This window comes from Caloenas nicobarica, chromosome 12, assembly GCF_036013445.1.
Source record: "Caloenas nicobarica isolate bCalNic1 chromosome 12, bCalNic1.hap1, whole genome shotgun sequence".
Lineage (NCBI taxonomy): Eukaryota > Metazoa > Chordata > Aves > Columbiformes > Columbidae > Caloenas > Caloenas nicobarica.
In genome coordinates, this window is record NC_088256.1 from 11436188 (window position 1) to 11448783 (window position 12596).

General features: G+C 38.6%; 1 protein-coding gene across 1 annotated transcript in view; it reads left to right on the forward strand.

The window, feature by feature from the left end:
- Positions 1–352: 352 nt before the first annotated feature.
- Positions 353–12596, forward strand: part of CHM (CHM Rab escort protein) — a 60007-nt gene continuing 47763 nt past the window's right edge. Inside the window, exons 1-2 of the mRNA XM_065643206.1 lie at positions 353–422; positions 11478–11544. Coding sequence (XP_065499278.1) covers positions 374–422; positions 11478–11544 — 116 coding nt within the window. The 5' untranslated portion in view covers positions 353–373. The remainder of the gene's footprint in view (positions 423–11477; positions 11545–12596) is intronic.

The following is a 12596-nucleotide window of genomic DNA, read 5'->3' on the forward strand; positions in this document are numbered from 1 at the left end:
CAGTGATTAATGAGACTGGACGAAAAATAGGAATAGTTTTGGAAACACAGCATATGCAGGGGGAGGTAGAAATGAAATCTGTTGCAAGTTACTGAAGAACTGGTCGTTGAAGAAACTTCAGTGGAATTGACACAGAAATTGTACCAAAAAATGTGGTTGTTTGCACTGAAGAACCCTGAGTCCGCCGTGAGAACGACGCTACAACAGAGCGGCCTGGCGACTGGTTTCCTGCCATTCGCCGGGCCGGCCGGCCGGCCAGACAGACAGACAGAACTACACCTCCCAGCAGCCCCGCGCGCGGCGGCCGGAAGTGTCCGTCGGCGGCACCCTCCATTTCCGCCAGCGCCGGCCACGTGACGGCGCCCCGCCCAAGATGGCGGACAACCTGCCCTCGGAGTTCGATGTGGTGGTGATCGGGACCGGTAGGAGACGGCGCGGCGGGCGGTGCCGGGGCTGCTGCGGCGGGGGACGCGGGAGGCAGCGCCGGAGGGGCCGGGCGGGTGGTGTCAGGGTGCCGGCGCTGCAGAGGGGGCAGCGGGGGCTGCAGGGCAGAGCTGGCGGCGGGGGAGGGCGGGCCCGGGGGCTGCCGGGGGCACCTGCGGGGCCTCGCAGGCAGCTCCGAGGTTGCCGCTAAGACTTCAGGGTCAGGATTTGCTCAGCTATGGAGGGGGCACGGAGGTGCGTGTGGTGCGGGGCTGTGACGGGAGGGGGATCTCCGCGAACCCGGGGGCAGCCCCGCACCCCTTGGGTGTTTCGTGAAGCCTCGGCCGCCCTTTTTCCTGAAATACCTTCCTGCTGGTCGAGTTTACTTCTGTGCACCCAAAATATTTGTGAAGAGCTAAATTTCGTGTTGTTGCAGTATATATGGTATATGCTAATAATTATTTTTTTACTATATTCTGTAATACAAGAACTTTTATCTCTTAGAAGTTTTTTTCTAATCTCTATGCCTGCTTACGAATAAGCCAATTTTTTTTTTTTTGTCCTCCTCAATAAAGTGTATTTTTCACTATGTGAACAAACATAAGGTTGAATGATTGCACATATCAGAGACTAAATTCTGCACTTTCTGTATCCTGCACAAGTTCATCCTGTTTCCTGTTCAGATGAATAATGGTGGAGATCCTGAATGTTTTATGGGAACATACCACAACATTGTAACTACAAGAGAAATTCTAAAATATTCCTTCAGAAGTAGAATATAACGTTGTGCTCTAGTTGTAAGACGTCCAAAATAGATTACTGTTTGTAGGTCCCAAATTTAGACTCAAATTTTGTTTGCACTTATGAAGAGCTCCTACGGTCAGCTCAGGATGTCGGCTGGAGCACAGAAGGGAAAACACTTCTAAATGTTACTGTTTTCCATGTGAAACCAGGAACTGTATTTTTGGAGCTCATTGATTTGTCAAATTGTGCCTTTCAGATTTAAGACTACTTTTCTAGCATTTTGGAATAGAATGAGCGAGTTTCTTAATGTAATTGGCCTTTTCAGTGTTTACCAGAAAAAAAGGAATCCGCTTATAATGTATGTGTAATTACTCAAAGAATTTCTGATTTCGTTCTGAAGTTTGTGAGAGTCTCCCCATTGTTGACTGTAACTCTACCAAAAATGCAAAATTAAGGCTCTTGAGCAAATTAAGAGTGTTCTCAGCCCTGTTGTGTGGAGTGGAAGCCCTACTAATGAATCTGGCATTTTCATATGTATTCAGATTTGTGAATATTTTGAGCAAATGAGAATAATGGTAACTAATGAAAAGCGAAAGTACCAAATTAAAGGGGTGAAAGATTAAAAATTGAGTAACTTCTGTGATTTTTGAAGATAATTCATGCTTTACTGCCATGAACAAAATAGTACTTATGTAGATGATGCATTGATGTAGAAAATTACAGGAAACTCAGAGGTTTCTAAAACTGATATTAATGTTAAGCTATTGAGCTGTTATAATTAGCAGGTGAGAGCTGATCACATGGTGGCCATCAAGTTGGATCTTCCCTGCTTTGGAATGATCTTGTAATATCAGAGCTCTGGTAGCTGGGAAAGGAAATTCTTTGAGCTAAATTCTTCCTGAGTGATATTGCTGTATTTGCTGGTGGGGGTATGGTTTTGTATTAAATGATGCGGTTTTACCCACCTGTAGACAGTACTGCTAAAACTAATTTCAGGATTTTCAGAATTCTGCATTTTAGGAATCACTTACATAAATGGTGACTAACACCGTTGACTGCTTGCCTTTTTTTTTTTTTTTTTAAAATCTGTATTAAATACCTCAGTATGGAAGATTATTCAGAGTAAAACTTTCATTTGTCTTCTCTCCTGGGAAGTGGCTCCTGAGGGAATATCTTAGCCTTGTCTTTAACTGTTTTTTAATGCTGTTACCAGTGCTGAGTGTACCTGTGGATATTTGTCATATCGTAATCACTAGAAGGTTTGTGTTAATGGTCTTTTTAACTGCGTAGTAGTAATGCTGTTCTTTTCTGCATGTGTGGCCTTTTTCTGTTTTGTTTTGTTTTTTTTTTTAATTTGTGCATCTGTTGATTTTAGTAATTAGATTGAGTGGTAACTTTAGATTTGAATTTGGCTTTATTTCAGGCTCATTTAGCTGTTTCCTTGTAGTAAGCTTAATGAAAATGGAACCTCACACTAAATTTTAGTCATCAGTGCTCCATTTAATGTTTATGTTCACTTACTTCATCAATATTTCTATGGGAAAAGTAAATTCACTTGTTGAAGAAACTTCTTTTCCTGAACCCAGATTAAACATTTTCTTTCGCAAGTTCGGAGTAAGACGGATGCGTAGAACAAAAATGCTCGTCCTGGTGGGTTCAGCAGCAAAAGTTTCCCTGCTGTTATGGAATTTATATTCATCGTTCTAAAGAAAACTAGGTTATCATATGGCACAAAACTGGTGGGTATATCTTGAGGCTTTTTATGGCAACACGATATGAGAATTAAAGCTGTTACAACATTGTGCTTTTGTTCTACTGCCTTTCTTGTTGCAGCATTGAAGTTGCTCTTTCCCCCTCCCCTCCAGGCCTCTCTTATCCCTATTTTCCTGCTTTTTGAATAAAGTACTATGGTCAAGTTACCCGCTAACCAAACAGGAATGGATTTATTGGATGATTCTCTGCCAAAGGAGATATTATGCAATATCAATTCTGGTATTTTGGAAGGTCAGTTCTTTAGCAAGTGATACGCTGTGATTTTTTTATTTGTTTAAAAGCCGGTAGAGTCTGGATTTGGAAGGCTGATATAAGGTGGGCATTAGTCATGTTCATTTAAATGAGTTCATTATTGATAAACTTTTGTGGGGTTAATTAGTGCAGGCATTAAAATCGTGGTACATTTATAGCAAGAGGGTACGTTATGAGTTCTTTGATAAATATTTATTTCAACAGGCATCTATTTGAGAGTGACAGTTCGAGCTAGGAGTCAGTGGCAGAGCTTTTGTCTTTAGGCAGTTGTTAAATAGGAAAATTCATAGGCAAAACATTCAGCAATGTTGAATTTATGGCAGAAACCACTCTAAGTGCAAAGAATTGAAACATGGCCATGCATATTTACAAGTGGTGTGGATAAGGATGCAGCGTCGTGCTTACCTTTGAATTTCTTCAGTTGGTTGGGTTACATTGTCTTAACTTCTTGAACTTGTCTCTGATGTTCCAGAAGGCCTGTATTAAGTACTGTGAAGTTGTACAATAAAGGATACGGCTCTTTAAAAGGTGGTTGTATTCACAAGTTTGTCTGCCAGTAATTCTGATTTTTTTTCTAAAAAGAAGTTATTCTTTATAAAAGCAGTCACAGTAAATTTTCTAGTTCTATGCAATTTTCTTTCCAGTCTGGTTTTCAGTGGTTATAAATAACACATGAAATGACTTTCAAGGTAGAAAGCAGGAATCCGTTTTGAAATATTCTACAAAATAAAGAGTGATTTATGGTTTCATATGATTTTGGCTGAAAGCACTCGGGCTTTGCCAGGTCATCAAAGTCCTGTCAGGAGAATCTATTATTTATTGTTCGATATGCTGGGAGTGGTGTAAGTACTTTATGTTTATCTTATGTAAGTATAGTGTTAGGAAAAATCACTTCCAGATACTAATACCGTTTTTAAAATATACCATGAAAAACTAACCTAAATATTATAGATGTGAGTTATGAAGTTAACACTGAAGATTGATTTTTTTAAAAATAATGACAAATTAGTAATTCCTAATGTTTTTATCGTTGCAGGATATTTTTAGGATGTGCCTAAAATGTTTTCTAATACATCTTCTGGGCTGATATTTTGGTTACATTATCTTAGATAAGGACACAGTCTTCAGTTTACATCAGCAGCTATTTGGAGTTTTACAACAAGTGCTAGATGGAAAATCAGCTGAAGATGAATATTTTTTTATGTCAGTGGTCATTGTGGACTAATATGGTGCCTCTGACTTGTGATGTTGATGTGTGGAAGGGAGTAGACCCATATTATTATTATCACTTGTAAATAAGTCGTGACCTGTCCATGTCAATGTCAAACAAAATGGACACTGACTTGCAGTTTTCTCCCCACTTCCCCCTTTTATTTTTTTATTTTTTATTTTTTTTAGTATTCTCCAACCATAAACATACCTTTAACTTCTTACTGACGTTTTTAACCGGACTAAAATTGAGGGGCTGTTTTCTGGCATGCCCTCTATTCTGAATTTTTTTGCCTGGCAGAGGTACTGTGGTACCCTTTTTGGAGGCTTGGGCTGCCACTGATATCTCAGGATTCTTTCCCAGATGCTGTGAAATGTCTCTTGTCACACAGTGTGACTCAGCCAGTGATACAATTTTTATATAAATGTTTAATAAGCTAAAATTATGTTGTATTTGTGCTTCTGTCTAGATCTCATATATGTTCATTTTCCTAGGCTGTTACAGCTTGGAACCAAATTCAGAAATTGCATTCTCTTACTGATTTAATTAATTAATTAGTTAATTTTACTTCCTCTTCAGAGAACACTACTTGGATTGAGCAGGATTTTTAGCGACAAGTTAAACATTTATTTGGAGCATAAATGTCTCCTTGTGTTTGTTTACTAAATAACGTTTATTTCCACCTACTAGGAGATTCCATGTTTTTCATTGCCACATTCCTGTGGTGGTGTACAGATAACTATATGGAATTACTGATGTAGGAGAATAAACTTTTTACATGTGGGTCCTTCCTTGACCAGTTATGATTTTTTACTTGTCTTAGTGGGTTGACATTTCTATGCCACTGCTATATTCTGTAATGCAGAAATTTTCTGATATTATTCTGCAGTATAGACATACAACAAAATGAATCAAACTTATTATCAATTTTAAGTAGATAGCTTTAACTTAAAATATTATATACAAGAAGTAATTCAGCTTCATTTGGGATTAAATGATAAAATGCCTTGTAACTTCTACATATACCAAAATCATACCATGAAGATTGTGTAGTGAGCTTCCCAGAGTCAGCTGCTCTTCTCTTCTCAGAAGTCTGGATACAAACAAAATTTATTGCAGTTGGTCAGTTGTCTGACTCCAGAAGATTGTTTGGAAATTGTCTGTGTTCCAGCATTTTAAATATATTTCCCTTCAACATTTTCTATTATGGAAAAGCCACTTGTGATTTATTTAGTAGATACAGTGAAGCAAATTAAACATTTAAACCTTTTCAAGATGAGGCTTGTATAATTCAGTAAAAGCTGATCAACTGAATGACTGGGAAATAGTTTACAGTGAACAACTCAGGAACCAAAATGCTTCCACACATAGGAAGCTGTTTTGTTTATAAATTGCTTGGGGCAGTGAATGTGTCCTGAAGAGGCAGTGTATAACTATGGCATTATGGATAGCCACTAATCAGAAGAGACACGATGTGTAAGCCTGAAAATTAATTTTTGATTATACAGAGGTGAATTATAACTTTTCATTTATTTCGTAAAGCTTTTAACATCAGTTGGCTTTTAAAGCTGAAGGGTTTTCTAGCTTAGTAGTTATCTCTTATTTTGATTTTGCTATGTTGAAACTAGAAATAGAGTTGATATATTGAGAACCATATAATATGTAGCTAATTCCTCTAATTCTTGCTTATTTACCTGTAAAACACATTATTTATGAAAGCAAAAGTAGAGCTGATTTTGCTTCATAGGGAAGGTCCAAGAATTCTGTTAATGGATATTATCTTGGTCAGAGGTTGCTGGAAACAACCAGATGTAGACTTCAAGGTCAGCTTGCAGCAACCACATCTGTAAGATTTATTGAGAGTAACCTGCCTTTTATGTATCCAAGAAGACTGTGACAGAGTGAGTGCTTAGCCAGCTGGCAGTGCAAACCACTACTATCACAAATGACTGTGTTCTTCATTGTAAGATTGTCACGAACCCAGTGTTTACACTGTCTGCTGGCTGAGGTTCGTCATTCTGGTGCTACGACTGTTTCTGGTGCAGTCCCGGAATCTCTTGCGGCAGTTTCTGCATGATGCAGACAGCTGGAGAAACAGAAAAAAGTGTAGGGCTCATGTCAGTTTCTCCATGCTGAGGTGAGCCATGCCACCATGTTCATTAGTCTAAGTAGAGCCACCTTGTTACAGTTTAATCTGCTTGCCATTCTTTTTTTTTTCATATCTTTCCAACAGGATGCAAGAAGGGCAAGCATGTAGGCAGAACTCTGCCTGGACCAGTACTAGAAAGACTTAGAAGTTGGTTCACTTTGACTTTGCGTTTGTGTTTCAGTGAGGCAGTGTCAGGATTCATGCGAATGCATTGCTGTCTCAGGAGGGGTCGAGAAGTACCTATGCAATTCTACCTGTTAGAATATCTTAGCGACCCAGAGGTCACTAATGAATAAAATCCCAGATTTTTTTTGTTTTACTTATTTTTATATCTGTCTGCAAAGGTAATGTCCTACTTCATTGAAATTTTAAATTAGTGTTCCCTTGAGAAAGCCAGAGGGGCTAATTTACCTAATACTGCATCTGATAAATGGAGGTTAGTAAGTGGAGAAAGAAGGCAATGGTTTTAAGGAATGATGATATAGATTTCAACTGGTATTAATCAGTCTTTCACAGAGGAAAACTCTTTTTTTGTTGTTGTTTTTCCTAGTAACAGAAATGAGGTGCAGGGCAATTTAACATAATGCAAATATTTCATGTGTAAGCACTCTAAAGGGGGATATGAAAGGGCCAGGAAGCACAGAAAGTATTTATGCTTCTTGATAACAAGCACTGCTATTTCTGAATTGATTCTGCCTCAAATACAAAGAACTTCTGAGTCAGCATATTAAACTGGTAAAAGAATTGTATGGACTTTTTATTCCTCTACATAAATCCCTTTTATGCTGCCAGATGTTTACGTGTAACATACTGAAGTCTGGATCTGTTGCTGCTTTCTTGTGGTTGGATCACACATTTCCTATTCAAACTTATTTTTTCCTGCTAATACTGTTGGAAATCTAAAAATTGTCTGGATTTGGAACCTTATTTGAGGAAATGTTCTTTTGCAGTAGCCCTTTTCATTTCAGATACAATAGAATGAGGTGTGTGCTGTGTTTCACAGTAACATGCATAATAGCTTAGTAGGAAGATATTATTTAGTATGAATTATACCAGAGGGCAGATCTGTTGATGATTCGGTAATTTGATTACTGATTCTGATAGCAGTACAATCTTAGATTTTTATATATATATATATATATACATATATAGTCTAAAAGGAAATGTAGATTTTCATTTAGATCTTGCTGTCCTTTGACCGAAGTTATTGGATCCAAATCGTTACCCAACTGCCTGTTCAAAACCCTTAAACATCATGAGTGACACGGGTTATAGTGCTGAGTCTGTCATTCATTAAGCTGGCAGAAGAGAAGCTGACTCTTCCCCAAGAGGGATGAGTGGCAGCAAGTGTTGGAATAATCCTTCATGAGAAATACACCTCCAAGATACCCAGCTTTACTTTCTCATTAGGCATAAGTGGAACTTCAGAGTCAATATTGGGGATACAGCCTTTCCCTTGTAATCATTTGAATTCTATAATTAGTCTTCTTCGAACCAAACTGTGAGCGAAAAGTTTTGGAGTCTGCTCTGCCCTGGAGCTAGGGTCTGAACACATTTCAAAATTTGAATATAGTCCAGCTTAGAGTTTTTGACAAATCAAAGTTCAGAATAGGAAACTGTTTCCAAATAGGAACAATTTTTAAAAATAATAGATTTCTCTGTTGTTGAAGAATCTGAATGCGACCTATTTTGCACAACTATTTGAACATCCTGTAGGAGATAGTCCAGCTTCACATGATTAAATAAATCTCTACCATTTCTCTAAGGAGTGTTTTCCAAGTTAGTTATTTTTTTCTTAGGTAGAGAGGGACTATCTATAATTGTATTATAACGGTGTGTTTACCAGAGCCTCCTTTCTTGGAAAAGGCTTTTGTAAAGTAACCACCATGCATCCCAGATCACGTGCAGGAGTAAGTTGCGCTTGGCAAAGCTGCTGGTTTTCTCTGTGGCTTTATTTCTGTTGGAGAAGAGAATTCAGAAACTGGTACCAAGGCACAGTCTTATTTCTTCGGTTTACTGAGGTTTTGTCACATAAGAATAGATGGTGTCTTGCTCCATCCAGTTGTTCTAAGAGCCTCTTCAAAGCGAAATGCACAGGCCTTGCCATCCTTACGCTGTCTCATTCTGTTGCCAGTGGGTACCTGGGGAGCCACAGTGTCTTGGAAGCAAAGGGTTGGTGAAGAAAATTGATGCCAGCTTTCAAGAGCGGGGAAGCTAATTCAGGGAACAATTTCATCCAAGGTTAATGGAAGAACAGACCTCCAACACAGTATCAATTGGATCAAGCTTAGAGCAATCAGTTATGCCCTAGTAGCTATAACTCCAGTCCTGGGCAGCCAGGCAGCACCCGGGATGTTTTACAACACTTTCTCAGTGGCTTTTATCAATAAGGAAGGAGAAACAATTTTCTCAATTCCATTTCCAGAGTCATACTCTCAGTGCCCAAATGAAGGAAAGAAAACCTTTTTTCAGGAACTACAAACAAAATAGTAGTTGTAGATTCTATTCCAGATGGTTTATAGATGGAGAGAAATGAAACGTTATATATAAACGCTTTCAGAGGACAGCGGAATGTGGAGTTGCCTTCACACAATAAGGCTGTGTGCATCCAGGATCTCGTGACAATCCTGAAGTGTGTCCTGCCATCACGTATTTTCTTCTTGTCTCGTTGTTCAGAATGGTCTGTGTTTTGAGTTCTTACTTCAGAAAATTCAACTCCACAGACAGTTGGCCTTTCTAGGCTGTGAAACAAACATCCCAGGAACTGATGCAATTGTTAATCCCTTTTTCTACACCCAGAGATTAATTCCATAATACGTCTTCACTTGCTGTGGAAGGTCAGCAATGCAAAACTGTCGTAACATTTTCTACTTTATCAATTCAGAAAGGGATTTTATTTTTTTAATCCATCCAAACAGTAAGTGTTAAAAATGGAAAAATTGCAGGGAAGGTGTAGCTATTTCCTGGAAAATTTGTCACGCCTGTTTTAAACCACCTTTCTTGTATTGATACAATCATTTGTGATTTTGGACTGTCAGCACCACCATGGAACTGGTGTGCTGAAAACTGACCATCGACTTCATGTGGAAGAAGGTCAGAAATGGCTAAAGATAAGGGTAGAGAGGTGAAACCTCTTTATTTTGATGGCTCTGTTTGCCTTTGCTGGCTTAAAGAGTTGGTGAAACTATGGCCTCATGTATCTAAGTTCCTCTAGGTGTTTCCTAGACTGCATTTCAGGTGCTAGATTTAATAAAGACTAGATCAGCCGTTGAAAATGGTTTGTTCCTGTCTCTGTGAGTGCTAAATTGTACTTAACATCCTGTTTTTAACACCTTCTTACTCTAGGTAAGTAAATCTGATACCATACAAGTAGTAAATAGTTGTCCAGTAACCTTTAATAGAGTGCATTTTGTGGTTTAAGTGAATCATCAGATTGGCGATGTGCTGCCCTTTTATTTGGTTGCGAAAACAGTGTTCTCTAAAGAAATAGATGACTGCAGGCCTGAAATTCTCATGACAGCAATGTGTGGTGTGAAAGTAGCCAAAGAAGTGTGGGCTCTACCACAGGTGCTTTTGCCCCTGTCAGTTCTGTCTCTCTTCGGTTGTACCGGTACAGCTGCTGCTGGCGCTGTGCCGTCAATCAGATCAGTGGAACACTCCTTTTGCTTGGTTTCATCTCATCCCTTAATTGAATACATAGCCTAAGTGTCTCCTAATACCAGTCCCTTAGAATTTTAATGGCTTTTACTGAATTACCTGCTTAAGCAGCCAATAGATCATTTAAAGAGAGATTTCAGCAAAGCTAGTGCCATACAGGCTTTTAGGTAGTGAGCTGTGCTTTTCTGAATCTACTCAAAAATCCAAGTCATCTAACTGTGCATGGAAAAATCTGGTGAGTGGGAGGAGAAGTTAGAGAACAGCCTCATTTATTTATTAAACTTCCAGTTGGTATCATGTGCTGTTCCAAGCAGGTATTGCTGGTAGAGAAATATCATTAGCCTTTTTTTTTTAAACTATATATCTTTTCTAAATGTAATGAAAACATACTGATTTGACAGGCTTAATTGCATGACATGGGAGCTTTTGATAGGGATACCGCTTTAAGGACAACAATCTCAGATTCATTCTGTCCCTAATGCTACTTTTAAATGTGAAGTGAAAATACACGTGCACTGTCTGTTTAGCTTTTCTGTTTCCAGGTCTTGGTCTGCATGCAGAAAATTGAGTGTGCTCCTGGGCACTTGTTTGGAGCAAACGAATCAGTTCAATCAGAAACAAAGTCCAAATACAGTTCTGAGACCTGTTCACACTATAGATGTTTGCAACAGATGATATGGAGGAGACAGCACCGTGCAGGACTCTGTCTGCTGCACACCGTTGCTTAATGCCAGGGTTTATACCCTCACGCTTCCAGATGCATCCTTGGACAATATACCAAGGCATGCAGCATTTACTGTAAATTTCTTAATTTTAAACGACCATTTTAATGGGTTGTTACAGAGTTTTCACAATATGTCAGACACTTTGAAGGAAACAAAAATACACAAAAATGCTCTCAGATAATACCTGTCTGTATCAGGAGAGAGACACTTACAGAGCATCCACTAAAATTTGGGTATCATGCTGGCAAATGCTCAATCTGTTTATGATAACAAGATGTCTAGAGAAGACACTGATGACAAGGTTTATCTCGGAGATAGTAGTGTTTGCAAGTGACACGTGCCATGTGACTATTAAAAAAAGTGTTGTGTTCAAGACGGTCATAGGAAAATGTTAATGAACACAAAAATTATTAAAAATTTCAGTGACTTGCATTGTAAACTTTCTTTTGTTTGAATTGCCTGTTTCTGACAAAGTTCTAAATTTATTTCATTTTTTAATACGTTTCAGCATACTAAATTCTAAAAATTGCATGTGTCCTTTCAGGTTTGCCTGAGTCTATTGTTGCAGCAGCATGTGCCAGAAGTGGCCAGAGTGTCCTTCATGTTGATTCGTAAGTTACACAAATAATTTTCCTTTTTAAAAGTTAAACTGGCTGGAAGTGTGTCTGTGTCGGTGTGCCCTTCAGGACTTGTGTTTTGTGTTCGTCTAGCATCAAGTAATCTCACACTTCTATCTCAATCTTGTCTTTGGGGTGTTATTTCCTTCCATAGAACAGGCAATTTTTGCATGCTAGCTCAGGAGTTTGGAGCAGAAGTGATGTGGTCAAGGACACTGTTGATGTCTCCTTTTGTACAGACAGGAATGGTTACAGGTTTTGTGCCTTTCATTATAATTCCTGGCAGTAATTATCCCATTCTGGTTTGGGGAGAATTTTTACCTGAACCATTATCATTGAAGGACAAAATATTTTAGTAGTGTCTCATTTGTATCCGTTCTCAATGCCTAGAGAAGTTAATACAAGTATTTTTGCATTTTAATTGTTATCAGAATGAAGACACGTGAAATCTGGGTGACAGGGAAGGAGATGAACACGGCATTCTTGTTTGCTGTCTTCTCTCTATCTCATGCTAAATCAGTTTGTAAGAAGAGTACAGAATACTGCTGAAATTCCTTGGGTCAAAGAGTATTTCTGTTGCACTTTGAAGCAGAAGGATTTGCTTGGAGTCGCATATTTCACTGCATCCTATTACGTTCATTTTACTTCTCTTTAGCAGTTAGCCAAAGTGTTTTGTGTTTGTGTGTGTGTGGTTTTGTTTATTTGTTTTGTGTGGTTTGCTTTGGTTTTTAATAAACTGTGTTACTATGCACTATGATGCACACTGTTTTTTAGGAAAAAAAAAATAGAATCTTTGAACCTTGGCTTATTTGTATACCTCAGCAAAATTTAGTAGCATGACTCAAGTCTGGAGCTCTGGTTTCTGAAGCAATCTTGAGATCCAATGTTAGAACTTCAGCTGATCGAGACAGACTTTTACAATACTCCTGTCTCCCATCTCCCATTTTAAAATTAAATTTTTCACAGCTCTTCGAGACGATTCATCATTACTAAGCAGCTTTTGGGGCTGCTTTGCTGTCTGTGTTTTTCTAGAAGATAACAAATAG